The sequence below is a fragment of the Prionailurus viverrinus genome, chromosome F1, assembly GCF_022837055.1.
Source record: "Prionailurus viverrinus isolate Anna chromosome F1, UM_Priviv_1.0, whole genome shotgun sequence".
In the NCBI taxonomy this organism is placed as follows: Eukaryota; Metazoa; Chordata; class Mammalia; order Carnivora; family Felidae; genus Prionailurus; species Prionailurus viverrinus.
This window is the reverse complement of record NC_062577.1, coordinates 61,163,117-61,178,694: the sequence shown is the minus strand read 5'-3', so window position 1 is coordinate 61,178,694 and position 15,578 is coordinate 61,163,117. Positions and strand designations below refer to the sequence as shown.

The 15,578-nt window shown below is 44.9% G+C and overlaps 1 protein-coding gene across 1 annotated transcript; it reads left to right on the top strand.

Annotated features, from left to right (window-relative positions):
- Positions 1 to 5,990: 5,990 nt before the first annotated feature.
- FCRLA (Fc receptor like A) lies at positions 5,991 to 13,708 on the top strand. The gene is made up of 6 exons (XM_047840404.1): positions 5,991 to 6,129; positions 8,940 to 8,987; positions 9,243 to 9,395; positions 10,167 to 10,433; positions 11,015 to 11,299; positions 12,166 to 13,708. The coding sequence occupies exons 1-6, from the start codon at positions 6,051 to 6,053 to the stop codon at positions 12,456 to 12,458; spliced, it is 1,125 nt and encodes a 374-aa protein (XP_047696360.1). The 5' UTR covers positions 5,991 to 6,050; the 3' UTR covers positions 12,459 to 13,708.
- Positions 13,709 to 15,578: the final 1,870 nt, after the last annotated feature.

Genomic DNA, 15,578 nt, shown 5'->3' with positions numbered 1-15,578 from the left:
TTTGTTGCCTGGGCAGTAATGTGGTAGTTGACATCTCTGTATTCCTGCACAGAATAAATACTTGTAAAATTGCTCTATTGACCCTTGAGTTTTTTTCATGTGTGTGTGTGTTGTGGGGGGAAAGCCTGTGGTTCTGCTAGAACTATTACTTCAACAAAGAAATTGAGAGATGTATTTCAACTAACAAATTTCATTAACCAATAGACAGGGCAACTGACAACTGAAGACAGGCCCAAATAAAGCAGCCAAGAGAAGGGAGGTAGACTGTCATCTTGGGCCCCAGCAGGAGCCTGCCTGCCTCTGTGATGCACCTCTAGGCAGCTCAGAATTCCTCTGTTTTGCTGGATGAATCTGCAGATCGATGCATCATGAAAGGAGTCAGCTCAGAATTCCTCTGTTTTGCTGGATCAGCCTGCAGACCCATCACAAAAGGAGTAAGAAAAAAATACACGCATACGTATTTTTTTAATCCTCTGTGGCCCAAGAACCTCAACCAGTATTAATTTCTCCAGGAAGAAAAAGCTCAAGACACTATCCTCCGTGAAATAGCCTTAATTCTTTCATTTGCTGCCGGCAGTCAAGTTAAAGGAAAAACTCAGGACACGATCTTCCAGGAAGATGTGTGTTTTCCTCATGAAACTGAGGCCCACCTGGCAGCAGAATGAGTTTCTCATACTTCTAGTGTCCTGGGGACAAGGGATCGGCTTGCTTGAGGAACTGGAACCACTCGCTGAGAGGGAAACAATCGAGCGAGAGGCTTGGTGCATGGGAGACTCAGAGCATCCTTGTGCTTGGTTTCTGAATGTATGTTCTAAACTCTATGCCTGTGGGGTGCATGGGTGGCTCAGTCGGTTGAGCGTCTGCCTCTTGATTTCGGCTCAGGTCATGATCTCACGGTTGTGAGATCGAGTCCCTTGTGGGGCCGAGCATGGACCCTGCTGGGGATTCTCTCTCCCTCCCCCTCTGCCTCTCACTCTCTTAAAATAAAGAAAGAAACATTAAAAAAAAACACAAACAAAAAAACACGCATCTGGGGCATGTCAGTTGATGTCTGGCTTATCCGGACACTTCCAGCTTCTACCTGCACAACCGGAAATAGACCTGAGAGTATTCTTTTTTTCCCCCTCCCCCTGCCTCCCTCCTTTTCTCCCTTCCTCCTTTTTTTCCTCCTTCCTTCCCTTTTCCCCCTCCTCCTCTCCTTCCCTCCCTTTATTTCTTCTGTCTTTCTTTTATAAGAAATGAACAAACAGTGGAATTCTATACTGCTGGTAGGATTGTAAAATGGCTCGGTGACTTTGAGAAAACAGTTTGACGGTTTCTTAAATAGTTAAACATATAGACTTGAAACTACAAAACGCGTAGGAAAAAACCATAGGGCAGAAGTTTCATGGCATTGAATTTAGCATTGATTTCTTGGGTGTGACACCAAAATTACCAGCAACAAAAGAAAAAATAGACAAATTGGACTTTCTAAAAGTTAAAAATGTTGTGCATCAAAAAACATCCACATAATGAAAAGACAACCCCCCGAATGAGTGAAAACATTTGCAAGTCATAAATCTGATGAGGGGTTGATGTCCAGAACATACAGAGAACTCCTAAAACTCAACAAAAAAAAAAAATCAGATTTTAAAATAGGCACAGAATTTGAATAGACATTTCTTTTTATTTTGTTATGCTTATTTATTTTTGAGAGGGAGTGAGATAGTGTAAGTGGGAAGGGGCAGGGGCAGGGGGTGGGGGTGGGGGACAAAGGATCCGAACTGGGCTTTGAGCTGACAGCGAGCCCAATGCAGGGCTGGAACTCTCAAACTGTGAGATGATAGCCTGAGCTGAAGTTGGATGCTCAACCGACTGAGCCACCCCCCCCCAAGAGCCCCTGAATAGACATTTTTCTAAAGAAGATAAACAAATGGGCAATAAGCACATAAAAAAGATGCTCAATATCACTAATCATTAGGGAAATGCAAATCAAAACTATAATAAGATACTGCCTCCCACTCATTAGGATGGCTACTCTCAGAAAAACCAACAGAAAATAAGTGATTCTACTGATGTGAGGTACTTAGAGTAGTCAGGATTACAGAGACAGAAGGTCGAAAGGTGATCACCCTTCTACTGGGAAGATGAAGAGTTCTTGTTTAATGGGGACAGAGTTTCAACTTCACAAGATGAAAGCCTTATGGGGATGGATGAACGTATTTAATACCACTGAACTGTGTACTTAAAAATAGTTAAGATGGTCGATTTTATCAAGATGGCGTATTTTACGACAATAAAAAAATCATGCAAATTATACAAATACACGCTTTTTTACCTTTTACTTACATAAAAGAGTAAAAATTTAGAAATAAAAATGTTAAACATACACCTACACCTCATGAGCCAGCCAGTCTACTCCTAATTACTCAATACAAACGAAAGCTACTAAGTCCTGGGGATAGAACGACAGCATGGTGGGGGCGCCTGGGTGGCTCAGTTGGTTAAATGTCTGATTTGGGCTCAGGTCATGATCTCACAGTTTGTGAGTTTGAGCCCCGCGTCGGGCTCTGTGCTGACAACTCAGAGCCTGGAGCCTGTTTTGGATTCTGTGTCTCCGTCTCTCTCTGCCCCTCCCCCACTCACGCTCCGTTTGTCTCTCTCTCTCTCTCTCTCTCTCTCAAAAATAAATAAAACATTAAAAAAAAAGAACTACAGCGTGGTGACTAGAGCTAATAATGCTGGATTGTATATTTTAAAGTGGCTAAGAGAGTAGATCTTAAAAGTTCTCATCACCAGAAGAAAAAATTTGTAATTATGTGTGCTGATGGATGTTAATGAGACTTAAGGTGGTGATTATTCTGTGATATATGCAAATATTTAATTATTGTGTTATATACCTAAAATTAATATGCTATATGTCAATGATATCTCACTATAAATAATTGATTAATTAAGTAATTAAGAAAGCCAGTGTGCATGTGACAACCTGTACATGAATGTCCATAACAGTTTTATTTATTTTATTGGGGACTAAAGATATTTGCACTATCCAGCCAGAAAGAGACATGGAGGAAACCCAAAAACACAATGCTAAGTGAAAGAAGCCAATCTGAAAGGTTACACACAGTAGAAGTCCAACTCTGACATTCTGGAAAAGGCAAAATTATGGAGACAGTATAAAAAGACCAGTGGTTACCAGGGTTTAGGATGAATAGACAGAACACAGAAGGTGGTTAGAGCAGTGAAAATACTCTGTATGATACTATAATAATGGATATAAGTCATTACACATTTGTCCAAACCCATAGAATGGATAACCCCAAGAGTAAACCCTAATGTCAACTATGGATTTTGAGTGATGGTAATGTATCAATGTAGGTTCATCAACTGTAACTAATGTACCACTTTTGGGAGAATGTTGCTAATGAGGGAGTCTGTGCATGGGCCGGGGACAGAGGCGTACCCTCTGCACCTTACCCTCAATTTTGTTGTGAATCTAAAACTACTCTTAAAAAATCCTGTTTAACATCCTATGCACATACACTCACACACACACACACACACACACACACACACACACACCTGACCTGAAGGATGGCAGATGAGGAATTAAGGACCTCTTGTCCAAGCCCAGCAAAAGGCTAATAAAAGAAATTCACAAGAAAAAAAAAAAAAAAAGAAGAAAGCAAGTCTCAGAACAATCAACATAATGTGATTCTATTTATTAAAGGTTCAAAAGTACAAAGTTATTGCAACTATAAAAAAAAGGGAGTGACAGATACACCATCCGGATTGTGGGTGATGATCATGGGGCAGGAAGTGTCATCAGAAGGGACCCACACCGTACTTCATGGATAATGGCAATATTCTATTTCTTCCGCTGGGTGAGGGCACAAAACTGCATATTGCATCATTAGTCTTTAGACCTTCACATCTTTATAAATATTTTTATCTACTCAATAAAAAAAGAAAAAAGAAAAAAAGAAGCACCAGCCCACTAGTGACAAGCCAGGTGCAGCTGGGAATGGCATCCCAACTGGTGTTGGGATGGGGTGAAGGCAGGGACTTGTCCCGGTTCCCTGTGAGGGTTCTGGGATGATCTTGGTGCCAGGGCTCCCTCCGTGAACTGGATTTCAGTCTTCATAAGCGCATCGCAAGGCCCGAGGTGGCTTTTCCCCACTAACTAGTTCATTGATTAGGCTTCAAGGGAGTAAAATTTCCCAGAGACCGTCGTAGGAATTTAAGTGCGGAGAATACGATAGCTTCGCCCCACATCTTCAGAGGCCATCTCGTCTCCCATATTGAGGTCTCGTGAGTTGATGCAGACGGTACAGAGGAGGGTCTCTATCCAGTCATGACACTGTGGCAAGGGCAGTTAAGTTGAAAGGATGCCAAAGAGAGGGAAAGATCTTTGTGGTTGGTTTAGAAGCCCCTTAAAGACCTATCTAACCCCGGGACTCTGTTTTAGGGAGTGTTAGGAGTGGAGGTCCATCTAAACGCATTTCATTTTCTTAATTTTTATTAGATCCGGCCAAGAATTTTCTTCCTCTTCTGAGGCTTCAGAGTCTTTCACATCACGTCAGCTGCAGGGCTCACTGCCTCACTGACTCTCCCCACGCCCATATTTTCAACCCCCACTGGAGTCCCTGGGGCCACCTGCACAAAAATACATGTCTCTCAGATAATGGAAAATCTATTCTAAATGCTTATTTTAGATTGAGAAGTATCCGTTCTCTCATGGCCATGTTGCCAACAGGTCTGCTCTGATCTGTGGTTTTTGCACAGCTGAAGGGGCACGCTGGCCCTCCCTCTGACTTCAAGCAGGACTGCATTCTCCCATTTCTGATGATTTGTTTCATCTCAACGTGGGTGTTATGCTGGGGAGGGGTGAGGAATGCCGTCCCTGTGACCAGAGGCCTGGGCCCTGCCATTAAGTAGGCCTTGAACAAACAGCAAACATTCGGAGGCAAGGACAACGGTTCCCATGAGGCCACCTGGAGCTGAAGAGAGATGCTAGGGCCTCCCTATTGCCCTTATTCCTGCGTCTCCTTAGGTTTCTCAAGCTATCAGATGCCTCCTATCTCTGATTTCCTCAGGATCAGTGGCTCAAGCTTTGGCCCTGGGCCTGAGCCCAGTCAATGTCCTTCTTTCCTCTCCTCTTTCCCAGGGGGCTCTCTCTGCTGAATACTCAGATTTCCTCTGAGACTGGATATTCAGTTAAAAAAAATTTTTTTAATGTTTATTTATTTTTGACACAGAGAGAGAGAGAGACAGAGCATGAGCAGGGGAGGGGCAGAGAGAGAGGGGGACACAGAATCCGAAGCAGGCTCCAACCTCCGAGCTGTCAGCACAGAGCCCGACGTGGGGCTCGAACTCACAAGCTGTGAGATCGTGACCTGTGCTGAAGTCAGACGCTCAACCGACTCAGCCACCCAAGTGCCCCTGAATATCCAGCTTTAATCGTGCCACAGAAAAAGCCAGCAGAGACATGAGACTAGAGAAATTTGTGCACAAATCTGTGTGGGCTTTGGATGGTTGGAGCCTACAAGGGACTAACCTGATATCTGATTGGGTGCCATTACTGATCTTCCCGCTCTGTCACTCTGGTCACTAGAAACACGTAAGGCTTGCGGCAGGATAGGGCAGGACATGTGAATTCTCATCATTGCTCTCCCAGTGAATGTCTGTGTTGCCTTCAAGCAATTTCCTGCTTCTTGCCTGTTGTTGCACTAGTGAGATGAAGGGTTAGTGCACTGACCCTTGCCAGAATGCCACGAAGGCCAAAAGGAGATCAGACAGTTAGGTGCTTTGGAAGGTCTCTGAGCTCTATGGGGGAATTCTTGAACAACTGAGAGTGTTGCTATTTCATCCATAACCCTTTGGTTGTAAATGATGCTGGAGCCAACCTAGCCGAATCTGAATGATGAAAGCCAATCACAAAGTTGAAAATAGACCCCAGATGCAAGGAGATGAGACAGTTAGATTAACTTCCTCTTTTCTAATTTGAGAGGTTTCATGTTGAAGAAAATCAGTGCGTTAGAGGCTGCAGGAGACCAAACACAGTCACCATGAAGCTGGGCTGTGTCTGCACGGCTGGGCCCTTCCACTTTTCTCCTATTATGCTCTGGGCAGGCCCGATGCTGCTGGGTAAGTGAAATGTTTGAATGCTGGTGTGGGAACAGAGATATGCCTGAGTTTGATCAAGGGAAAGAAACATGGACTGACTTTGGCCCAAAGAAGCAATGTTCAGGTGGGAGATGAAGGAAAGACGTTACAAAGTCCGGTGTGCTGGCTTGAATGGCTCTTTCTGAATATAAAAATCTGCAAGCCTTTCCCATTCTAAAAGTCCCCTTGACTATGATGCTCTCTATTTAGCTATCATCTCAATTCTTTTCCTTCTTTTTCTCAAAAATTTCTTGAAAGAGTAGTTTGCACTTACTTTCTCCACTTCCTCACTTTTCACTCACTCATGCCTCAGTGCTCCCAGTCTGGCTTCCACTGGAATCAGCTTTGCCCAGGGTGCAGTGACTTCTGTGTTGACTGCACCATTTTCCATTTTTTAGTTCTTATCCTGCTGGACTTCTCTGCCGCATTGGGCAGCGTTGGTCACTTATTCTTTCTTGGCATTCTCTACTCAGCTGGGTTCCACTCACCATTTTCTCCTTGTACTCCATGTACCTGTCTTTGTCCCTTTGGTGTCTTCTCCTCTCTTCCCCTTATAGACTGGTGTTTTCTACGGTTGCATTCCTGCCACCCTACTCCTCTCTCTTCTCACAATCTCCTTAGTGAGCTCATTTATCTCTATAGTTATTACCACTACAACTATCTATTTAAGAGTCCACAGCCCGATCTCCACCCCTAATTGTGCTTCTGAGTTTCACAGTCCAAGATCAAATTTTGCACGAGACATATCTACCTGCATGTTTCACAGGCATCTCAGCACAATATGACCAGAGCCAAACTCACCTGTTTTCTTGGCTTCCACCTCTCTCTCCTGATTGCGTCTTTCGCTATTTCTGACCTTGGCTCATGGCATCCGCCCAGACATCCAGGCCAAAAATTGGGGAGATAACCTAGACACCTTCCTCTCCGTCCTCTGCATAGGATCCATCAGCAAGTTTGGCAAAATGAACTTTCTAAACTGTTCTTAGAGCCAGTGCCTTCTTTGAAACAGAACTAATAGTATCCTAGGACAAGCTGTCATCATTTCTGACTTTGGATAGTCCAATAACTTCCTAAGTAATCCCTGTGTCTCAGCCTTGTGTCCTTAAAATGGATTTTGCACTCTGCAACCAATGCACACAAGGCCCACCATAGCCGGCCCCCATTTCACCTCTTCAGCCTCTACCCTTACCTGTGAGCCCTGTAAATTATGCTGTAATAAACCCCAACCTGCTTATATTAATTCATTCACACACTGGACTCTTACCTATCTCCAAGCTTTACTTATACTGCCTGAAATGGTCTCTTCCCTTCACTCACAAACTTCCTGGTCTCCCTAAAGATTCAGCCTAGGTGACATCTTCACCAGGGAACCTTCTTTGAACCCTCCTTTCTGCCCCAGTTGCTGCCTGTCATACCTCTTTGTCATTAATTTCCTCCTCATGCTGAAAGAATCTCTTCATGTGCCTGTGCCGTCCACCAAACTGAGTTATTTGTAGATAGGGACAATGCTTTATTGGTTTTGTTTTTTAACCTTGTCGTGTTCATGCTTGAATTTTTAACATCTACACTGTCCCTGCACAACAATTTTGTTGAATCATTTTATTAAACTCATAGAAACAGGACTGGGTGACCATATGACGATACAACGCCGGCCTTATGGCGAGAACTCCAGACATTCTGGTTTCAAGCTGTTCTTACTAGCTCTATGTCACCTTGGAAAATTCACTTTTTGTATCTCTGAATTCCATTTTCTTATGCATAAAATGAGACGAATACCTACCACAGTTTTTTGAGTGAAAGTGCCTGGCAGCCCACAAGTTCATTTTCAAAAAGGAATGGCGGCGGAGTCCAGTTGAGTGACAGCAGAGGAACTGAAAAAGGTAGCATCAGGGTGGTGAAGGGACCTGAGAGCGGAGCTAAAGAAAACACCTGGTACCGATGTAATGAGAATTAGGAAGTGGAGAGGGCCTCGCTAGGAGAAGTTACAGGGTCAAAGAAGAGTACTGGGACTCTGGGAGTGGAAGGGAGCAAAGGCAAGTGGGTCAGGAAAGAACAGATTGAAGACTTGAATATATGTGAACGGCTGTGGAGGCAGAAGAAGGGGAGAGGGATTACGGGACAAGAAGCAGTCATGAACATGGGGAAAATGGAATTTACTTTGCCTGAGTCAACCATGGTTGAAGAGATGCAGTGAGAAATCCTTAACTGTGTTAACCTGAAAATAAAGAAAGAATTGTTCCATAGTCACCAGTACAGCCTGGGAGGAGAGGCTTGCGATAGAGAGAAGGACATAGGGAGGGCTCTAGAGTTGCCATGGAAAGTTCAAGTCCAGAGGACATCAAGGTAGAGATGGGAGAGCTCTCCCAAAAGGAAGAGCAAGGAAGAAGGAGACACAGCTAGATACTGAAAGCTCTTGGGTAGATGATATATTCAAGGATGAAGAGCCAGGGGAATGTTAAGAAAATGAAAATATGGAAGAACCCCCACCCCCCCAAGGAAGGTCCGAGGATTGCAGTAGATCAAGTCTAAACAGTGAAGTAAAAAGAACACTGATTTTGGACTCAGGTATACCTTACTTTCTTGCTCCATTCTCTTTTTCGAAATTTTGAATAAGTTAGTTAACTATTCTAAGCCTATTTCTTTTTGAGTTATAAATGAGAGTGAAATCACATACCTACAAATCTTGTGAAGATTAAGTAAAATAATGTGTAAAAGTGCCCACCCAGTAAGTGTCAGAATCTGACCATCTCCCTTTCCCTTTTGTCTTGCATCTGCCTGCTCTGGGGTCATAGTTGTCTTTGGCTTCTGGTTTCATGCACCAGCGGCTGGATGTCCTGCTGGTGAGTTCACATGCCTCCATCCCCTCCCCACCCTCTTCCCCAAACCATAGTCCGTTCACTAAGAGCACCTGGAAGCCAGTGAATCAAGTCAGAAGTATGGGTCAAGAGACACATATGGGTTTTGGCGTCTCCCCCTTCTCACTGTGAAGAGGATGATTCCCCCAGAGAGGGAGGGCTCCTTGTGGAGGGCAGTTTTCTGTCTTCTTCTTCCAAGTCACAGCGTTGTTTTCTGGTCTCAAACCATGCTCTCCCCAGCTGCCAGTTTTGAGACACTGCAGTGTGAAGGACCTGTCAGCACCCAGGACAGCAGCTGCGATACTGAGGAGGACTTGACGAGCCCAAGGGAAGTTGACTTCCAGTTCAAAGGCTACACTTTCAGTAAACCCTTCCATCTGATTGTGTCCTACGGTGAGGTCTTGGGAGGGACTGACCAGTGCAGACCTGTTCTTTCTCCCATTTTCCAACCCTGTCCTTTCAGCCTGACGGCCCGCTCAGGAGGGTGCCCCCAGGAAATTGGCCATGGGATAGGACAGAGTACCCCTCGCCCTTATCCATGGGAGATATGTCCCAAAACCCCCAGTGAGTGCCTGGAACTGGGGATAGTACCTAAACATACTATGTTTTCTCTATACATACATACCTGTGATAAAGTGTAAACTAGGCACAGTAAGGGACCAAAAAGAGATTAATGACAATAGCTAATAATATAGAATAGTTATAACAATATACTGTGATAAGAGTTATGTGAATGTGGCTTCTCCCTCTCTCAAAATATCTTATAGTACTAATACTCATCCTTCTCGTGATGATGTGAGGTGATAAAGCGCCTATGTGATGAGATGAAGAGAGTGAATGACATGAGCATTGTGATATAGCGTTAGGCTACTGTTGACCTTCTGATGACATGTCAGAAGGACAATCATTTGCTTCTGGACTGCAGTTGACTATGGAAAGCCAAACTGTGGTTAAGGGGAGACTACTCTACCTTCCCTATATTCAGCCCACAAAAGTGAGGGTTTCCTCAGTCTTAGCTCCTAGAGAAGTTGTTCCACAATCCCAACCAGGGGTTGGGTCCCTGAGAAACTTTAGACGGGGTCGGGGGGCGGTCTGTGTGGGCAGCACTGGGGGAAATCCCAAGGAAGGCAGGGGGTCACACTCAGCTCTTGCTTTGGGTCGCAGACTGGCTGATTCTCCAAGGTCCAGTCAGCCCTATATTTGAAGGAGACCCACTAATTCTACGCTGCCAGGCCTGGCAAGACTGGCCACTGACCCAGATCACCTTCTACCGAGATGGCTCAGCTCTGGGACCCCCTGGACCTAATAAGGAATTCTCCATCGCCGTGGTACAACAGACTGACAGCGGGCACTATCACTGCAGTGGGATCTTCAGGAGCCCTGGTCCCGGGAGCCCAGAAACAGCATCTTCCGTGGCTATCAAGGTCCAAGGTGAGACCTGGAGGGAATAATATTGTAGCAGAGGCAGGTAGGGAGACACAGAGGGACCAAGACTGTCTTTCATTGGATGTGGCGAGATTACTGGAGGCTAAGGAACAGGTTGCTGGCAAATGCAACCTGTTAGGCGTCAGGAGGGGCATCATCTCAGCATTGTGTTCGCAAGTCACCCAGCACTCTCCAAGCTCTGCCCATTTCCTGCAGCTCTAGCCTACAGATCCACGTTCCCCAGTGTTCACTGTTTGGGCATCTGGACCATTGTCAGATTTGCCCACCTCTGGGCCTTTTCTAATCTCATCTACTTGAAGAGAGAGAAGATTCCAAATGTTCAAATGAAACTTTTCTAAGAGTGCTCATTGCTGATGGAAATAAGGAGAGGAACGTGTGACTGGGTTCTTTGTGTACAATAACCTTTGGCTAGTAGGTTAGCACAGCATTTAATAATGACCTCAGCCAGCATGCATTCTACCATGGTATCCTAAATCATGTGGTACAATGTTATCTGCTGTATTCTTTCTTTGTCTAGCATGAATGCAAGATGGCTGAGTGCTTCTTTCCCCCCATCTCTCCTCCAGAACTGTTTCCAACCCCACTTCTCAGAGCCACCCCCTCAGCTGAGCCCCAAGAGGGGGGTCCAGTGACCCTGAGCTGTCAGACAAAGCTGCCCCTGCATAGGTCAACTGCCCGCCTCTTCTTCTCCTTCTACAAGGACGGCAGGACAGTGCGCGGCAGGGGTCTCTCCTCAGAATTCCAGATCCCCAGAGCTTCAGAGGCACACTCTGGGTCCTACTGGTGTGAAGCAGCCACTGAGGACAACCAAGTTTGGAAACAGAGCTCCAAGCTGGAGATCCGGGTGCAGGGTAAGTTAGTAGGTATTTGTCTGGCCTTTGTGAAAAGTGAGGGAAAGGAAGACTGGACCCATGAGCCGGCGTTTGGTGTGAGCAGGTTAAGAAAGGACACAAAGGAGGCAGGAGCAATAATCCAGAGTCTTCCAGAGATGGAAGAGAGCACAGACAGGGAACCTCTCCCTCACACCATGGTGCACACTTCACCAAACCAAGACCTGAGCCAGCTCCACAGCTGCTGCCTCAGAGGCCTTGTGCTCCCTACCTGAACTCTGGGCATCAGCAGGAACATAGTATCTAGAATGAAGATGAGGTCGTCTGGGGTTTGTGTTCAGTTCTGGGACCCCCAATTAAGAAGGTTGCATTGGGCCTGATATAATATACCCAGAGGAGGTAACGAGGGCAATGACTGGGCTTAAAGCCACGTCGTAAGAAAAATAATGGGGAGGGGTGGAAGATGTTCATCTTGAAGAGGATGTGATCCAAGCGGCCAGCAGAGGTGTCCTCCAAACACTGAAGGCTGGCACAAAGATGAGGAGTTGCACTAAGGTCACATATAGTGAAGAGGTTGACCTAGGACCAGGTACCACATCCATGCTGTAGGGAATTAGGTTCTGAGAGTAGGCTGATATGCGTGTGCCCGTAATGTTGATGCCTCATCACTGAAGAGTTTCAAACTGAGGTAGCCAAGTGTCAGATTCAAACTTTGACCATGAGGGGGTCCTCAAACCTCTGTTGTCATTAGACCTCCCCCCCCCCCTTGCCCACACACACAAAACAAGAAAGCCACTTTCAGAAAACAAGAAAGATTGACCATGAATATGAGTCTAGGGACACAGCCAGACTTCACTCTTACATGTGCCTCCTACCCCATAATGCAGGACCCTCCAGCTCTACTGCAGCCCCCACCTTGAGTCCAGCTCCTCAGAAATCGACTGTTCCAGAATCTACTACAACTGAGTCGCCTGGACCTCACCCTCCACTGTCCACTCCTTCTAAGAATCCAGGCTTCTCCTCTCCTCTGCGGGTGCCAGACCCCCATCTGAATCACCAGATGGGCATTCTTCTCAAACAAATGCAGGATATGAGAGCTCTCCTTGGTCACCTGGTCATGGAGCTGAGGGACTTATCTGGCCATCTGAAGCTTGAGACCACAAAGAGTCATGCCAAATAGGAGTAAACAATCCGCTCCCAGTTTTGCCCAACTACTCCCGATAAACACAACTTTTTCTACCTTTCCTCTTTCTGTCCTATACCTACACATAATACCCACAAATAACTTCACAAATTGCCCAGTGTTACGGTAGAGTAACAGAGACAGATGAGTAGACGTAAATTTGCACAAGGCGATCATTGGAGTCTAACTAGAATTGTGTATTCTCTCACAATGTGACAACATAATCCTGTTGTCTCTAAACCAGGAGTTGCCTTCTGCTGCCCAGACCAGAATCTGGTGATTGAAAGAAAATCAATGGTATGGATTTAGTGCAGCGGTCTCAGTCGGAGGCAAACCCGACCCCCAACCAAGGGGATATTTGGCAATGTCTGGAGATATTTTTGGTCTTCACATTGCGGAGGCGGGGGGGGGGGGGTGTGCTACTGGCATCTAGTGAGTAGAAGCCAAGGATACTGCTACACATCAGGTAACACACACTGGACAAGCCCCCACAGCAAAGGATTATCTGGCTCAAAATGTCAGTAGTGCTGAGATTGAGAAACTTCAACCTAGTGGAAGCTAGGTGTTAGGCTCTGGGGTGGGACTTTACCTCTTTGCTGGCTGCCCCCCTCCAGCATCGTTCAGCAAATATTGATTACATGCTGGTATTATGTTGGCCTCCACCACATACCAAAGTTTGTTCTCTGTTAAGTATACTCATAAGATAGTGTCCCTGCCTGTAGAGGGTTTAGACTTTGGGATAGAGAAGCAGTGATACCCTTTCCCATCAAACAATTAACGCAGGGTATTGGAAAATTTCCTGCAGGATCTTACTGGACTCAGAAATATGTGATTGAGCATAACATTGCCAGAACAGTAATTGTGGGTTTTAATACACTTGTGTCTGAAACGTTTTTCTTTAAAAAAAATACATATGTCTATTTTGGTACCATAATAAGACTTTTTTTTCTACATTTGGACTGCTATTGTGCATTCACAGCCAATGAAAGATAGCTTGACAGCTTTTACGATAACCTTTGGTCGGTGGGTTAGCACACCATTTAACAACGACCTCAGCCAGCACGCATTTTCCCATGTTATCCTAAATCATGTGGTACGATGTTATCTGCTCGATTCTTTCTTTGTGCCATTTACTCTGTGCAGTTTTGACCCACAATGATTTGTGATCTCTCCAGACATGCCACAAAGAAACAAAGGAATAGAATCGTGCTGGATATTAAAACTTGAGTTTTGTGGTGGTTCTTAAATACGCGTTTTATGGTGGTTCTTCGTACTCTAAAATTCATGTTCTCTGGTGGTTCTTGACACCTTCAGGGTGAAGGATCAGGAGGCAATTGGGAATTGGTAAAAGCCCATAAACATCTCTGCAGTGGGAGGATCAACTCACAACTGTGAATGGGAGTTGCAAGAAATGATGACCAGAGATATTCCATGACTTTGGTGGCTTTGAAAACAGGGAAGTTCAATTGCCAAAGGACGGTGCTGGATGTACCTCCAAAGATACTATGTTATAACCATCCTACTTGGAGTTTATCTCAGCTAATGGTATCATTTTCATGAACGCATCCTGCAAGCTCTCATGCTAAACAAGGGATTCACGTACAGATAATAAGAGCTATCAGAGATCGGAGAAGGAAGAAATGGATACAGCTGGCTGAGATGGGTGTCACGCTCCTCAACCGTGGGTCTATGTGCACCTCTGTCATCACGCTGCATTTGAATTTGTTATTATCCTTATTATTTCTATTCGTTGGAGGGTGAGCTCTTTGAGAGCTCCTGGAGCTCTTTGTTCTTCATTGACTCTTTGCTGTCTAGTTTAATGAGGCATAGTTAAGCTCTAAAATTCTGTTTAGTTGAATTGAGTTGAACCAGCACAAGGGAATATGTCTTGAAGAAGATGGGAATGAGTGGTTTGTCTGGCATCAGAAAAATCTCCAGACTCTGCCCATGGGACCCAGCCTACTTGGAAGTTGGAAGCCTCGGGGAGAGGATCTCCTATCATCAGGGATGAGGAAGGCAAGACAAGAGCTGAAAGGATGGGGGCGAGGGGCTCTTACCTGTCTCCATCTGCCCTTCTAGGCTGGAGAGTTTGGGAGGGGGTGGAAAAGAGGAATTGTTACACTGGGTCTGGGTTACGGCATGTGCAGTTTAGGGTTCTGTAACCCACAGAGGTCCCAATGCGGCTATGCTAGAGGCTGCCTCTGGAATCAACATTAGGTAACAAGCACCTCCATTATCCTGGAAAATTGAATACTTGCATATACTATAACCCAGAATCCAATGCCCGGGTGTATATGCCCCAAGTAGATTTCAGCATATGTGTATCAGAAGACAGGTATAATAATGTTCATAATTCTTTTTTTTTTTTTTTAAATTTTTTTTTTTCAACGTTTATTTATTTTTGGGACAGAGAGAGACAGAGCATGAACGGGGGAGGGGCAGAGAGAGAGGGAGACACAGAATCGGAAACAGGCTCCAGGCTCCGAGCCATCAGCCCAGAGCCTGACGCGGGGCTCGAACTCACGGACCGCGAGATCGTGACCTGGCTGAAGTCGGACGCTTAACCGACTGCGCCACCCAGGCGCCCCAATGTTCATAATTCTTACAGATAGTAAAAGCAAAATTTTGGAATCAATTCAGTTGTCCACCAACAGAAAAATGGACAAATTGTGCAACTTTCACAGAATGGAATACAGTACGACAGTCAAAATTAACAAACCATAGTTAAAATGAAGCAACATAAAAAATATCGGGGATATAACTTTGAGTGAAAAAAAACAAGTCCCAGAAGATACCACACAGTGTGATGCCCTTTATACAAAGCTTAAGAACAAGTAAAACAAAAGAATATATTGTTTAGGCATTCACACATACGTAGGATAAACCTTTTAAAAAGGCATGAAAATGGAAATACCAAGATCAAGATAGTTATCTTTGAGGGTTGACTAGGGAGATCATGAGGGAGAAATGCATAGGTAAATACAAATTATTAGTGATTTAAAAAATCTTCTCTGAGTAGAAATTTAAGTCTCCTTTAAATATATATCTCTCCGTACATCATCTTCAAATTCCTACGTGTTTTCTGCCTTTAGCTTTCCTTAGAGGTGATAAGAAGCC

Bases quoted from the DNA above. Each gene is read 5' to 3' on its own strand.
- FCRLA (XM_047840404.1), top strand. From the start codon at position 6,051: ATGAAGCTGGGCTGTGTCTGCACGGCTGGGCCCTTCCACTTTTCTCCT. The intron at 6,130-8,939 runs GTAAGTGAAATG...CTGGGGTCATAG, and splicing joins GGCAGGCCCGATGCTGCTGG to TTGTCTTTGGCTTCTGGTTT. The intron at 9,396-10,166 runs GTGAGGTCTTGG...TTTGGGTCGCAG, and splicing joins CCATCTGATTGTGTCCTACG to ACTGGCTGATTCTCCAAGGT.